Raw genomic sequence first — 2,414 nt, forward strand, 5'->3', positions numbered from 1 at the left:
CCAGCCGACCATGGTGGAATTTGAAGGTAAATTTTTAGACCTTACTGTCACTGTTTTAATTGACCATGGGCCACATTAAGTTATATTAGTCCAAAGATAGTAGAACATTGTAAACTGCAACCTGTTAAATTCAAGAATCCATGGCTAGTACAGCTGGCTACAGGGGCCAAGAGGCGAGTGTTGGAAAAAGTCAATAACTGCCCTTTAACAATAGCAGGACAGCCAGTAATGGCTGATTTAAATGTGCTTCCCCTTGGTTCATATGATGTTCTGATCGGTATGGACTGGTTAGAAAAGCACTGGTCATTGGTTGACTGCAAAACAAAGATTATTTATTATCGGGATGAACATGGAGCTAGGAAAGAGATGCAAGGAATTAAGTGGCCAGTGCAGGTTCGGCCAATAACTGCATCCCAGTTAGCAAAATGCATCAGGAAGGGGTGTCAGATTTACGCCATCCAAGTGGGCTATGCTGATTCAAAGGATAAAACAGCCACGTTGGATAACATCCCTGTAATACAAGAGTTTGCGGATGTGTTTCCAGAAGACATTCCCAGGCTGCCGCTTAAGAGAGATATAGACTTTACCATCGAATTAGTACCATGGGCAGCACCGGTATCGCGAGCGCCCTATAGAATGAGTGTCCCTGAGTTGAAAGAGTTAAAAATGCAGCTACAGGAAATGCTAGATAAAAACTATATTCGCCCCAGTGTGTCTCCGTGGGGAGCCCCGTGCTATTTGTTAAGAAAAAAGACGGGACCCTTCGCATGTGTATAGATTATCGTCAGCTCAACAAGCTGACAATAAAAAATAAGTATCCTCTACCTCGGATTGATGAACTTTTTGATCAAGTGAAGGGTGCAATAGTATTCTCCAAGATCGATTTGCGATTAGGGTACCACCAGATCAGGATAAGGAGGAAGACATAAATAAAACAACTTTTAGAACAAGGTATGGCCATTACGAGTTTGTGGTGCTACCCTTTGGGTTAACTAACGCCCCTGCAAATTTCATGTGCTTGATGAACAACATATTTCATCGATATTTGGACAGATTTTTGCTGATATTTATTGATGATATACTGATATACTCATGCACTATGGAAGAGCACAAGGAGCACCTCAGATTGGTGCTGCAAACCCTCCGAGAACATCAATTATATGCTAAGTTAAGCAAGTGTGACTTCTTCAAGGAAAAAATACAATATTTAGGCCATATAATCACAAATGAAGGGATCGCAATGGACCCTGAAAAGATAAGGACCATAATGGAATGGCCTGTACTGAAAGATGTAGCAGACATCAGGTTCTTTATGGGGTTAGCAGATTACTATAGACGCTTTGTAGAAGGCTTCTCAAGAGTAGCGTATCCTATCACCTCCCTACAGAAGAAAGGAAGAACATTCAAATGGACCCTGGAATGTCAGATAAGTTTTGAACAGCTTAAGCATCTGCTCACCACCGCACCCATTTTGAGCATAGCTGATCCGAATAAGGACTATGTGGTGTGCACTGATGCTAGTAAGGAGGGTGTGGGAGGTGTGTTGATGCAAGAAGGGAGAGTAATTGCTTATGAATCAAGGAAACTAAAAGAGCATGAACAGAAGTATTCTGCTTATGACTTAGAGTTGGAAGCCTTCATACACGCCTTGAAGATGTGGCGACATTATCTTATGGGAAGGAAGTTTTTGTTGCTGACTGACCACCACAGCCTGACCAATTATTTTAGCCAGCCCACTTTAAATGCAAGGCAAGCACGGTGGGTTGATTTCCTAAGTGGTTTTGACTTCGATATCAAACGCTTGAAGGGGAAGGAGAATCGGGTGGCTGACGCCTTAAGTCGAAAGTACAATGTTTGTACGAAATTTCTTTCAGCGAATGGAAAAGACCCTCCGAGGAAATGATAAAAAAGGCAACAAAACAAAATGCTGAATACTAGCAAGAAAAACAACAAGTACAACAGTCTACCAACGAACATAATCAGCAAGGATATGAGGTAGATGATGCTGGAATGTTGTATTATAAAAGGAGGCTATATGTACCTAGTCAAAATAGTCTTAAAAATCTGATTTTGGACGAATTTCACATCAGTCACTATGCTGCAAACCCAGGGTATCAGAAAATGATCACTGTGTTTCAAAAGGAGTACTATTGGCCAAGTATGAAAAAGAATGTAGCCAAGTATTTGGCACGGTATTTGGAGTGCCAACAGATTAAAGCGGAGCATCAACATCCAGCGGGGTTATTGCAACCACTTCCCATTCCGGAATGGAAGTGGGAAACCATTTCCATGGATTTTATAACAGGGCTGCCTATGACAAAGAAGAACACCGATTCTATTATGGTGGTGGTAGACAAGTTGAGTAAAGAAACACATTTTATACCTATGCAATCCACCTACAGAGTTGTACAGAT

At 41.5% G+C, this 2,414-nt stretch overlaps 1 protein-coding gene across 1 annotated transcript; it reads left to right on the forward strand.

Moving 5' to 3' along the window:
- Window positions 1-279: 279 nt before the first annotated feature.
- Window positions 280-777, forward strand: LOC149241658 (uncharacterized). Its single transcript, XM_089370609.1, has one exon. It carries the CDS (start codon window positions 280-282, stop codon window positions 775-777), a length of 498 nt encoding a protein of 165 aa, XP_089226735.1.
- The last annotated feature ends 1,637 nt before the right edge of the window (window positions 778-2,414 follow it).

This window comes from Pinus tabuliformis, chromosome 8, assembly GCF_031772625.1.
Source record: "Pinus tabuliformis cultivar Carrire ecotype Pingquan chromosome 8, CPIR1, whole genome shotgun sequence".
In the NCBI taxonomy this organism is placed as follows: Eukaryota; Viridiplantae; Streptophyta; class Pinopsida; order Pinales; family Pinaceae; genus Pinus; species Pinus tabuliformis.

Excerpts from the sequence above, each read along its gene's own strand:
- LOC149241658 (XM_089370609.1), top strand. The coding sequence starts at position 280 with ATGGACTGGTTAGAAAAGCACTGGTCATTGGTTGACTGCAAAACAAAG.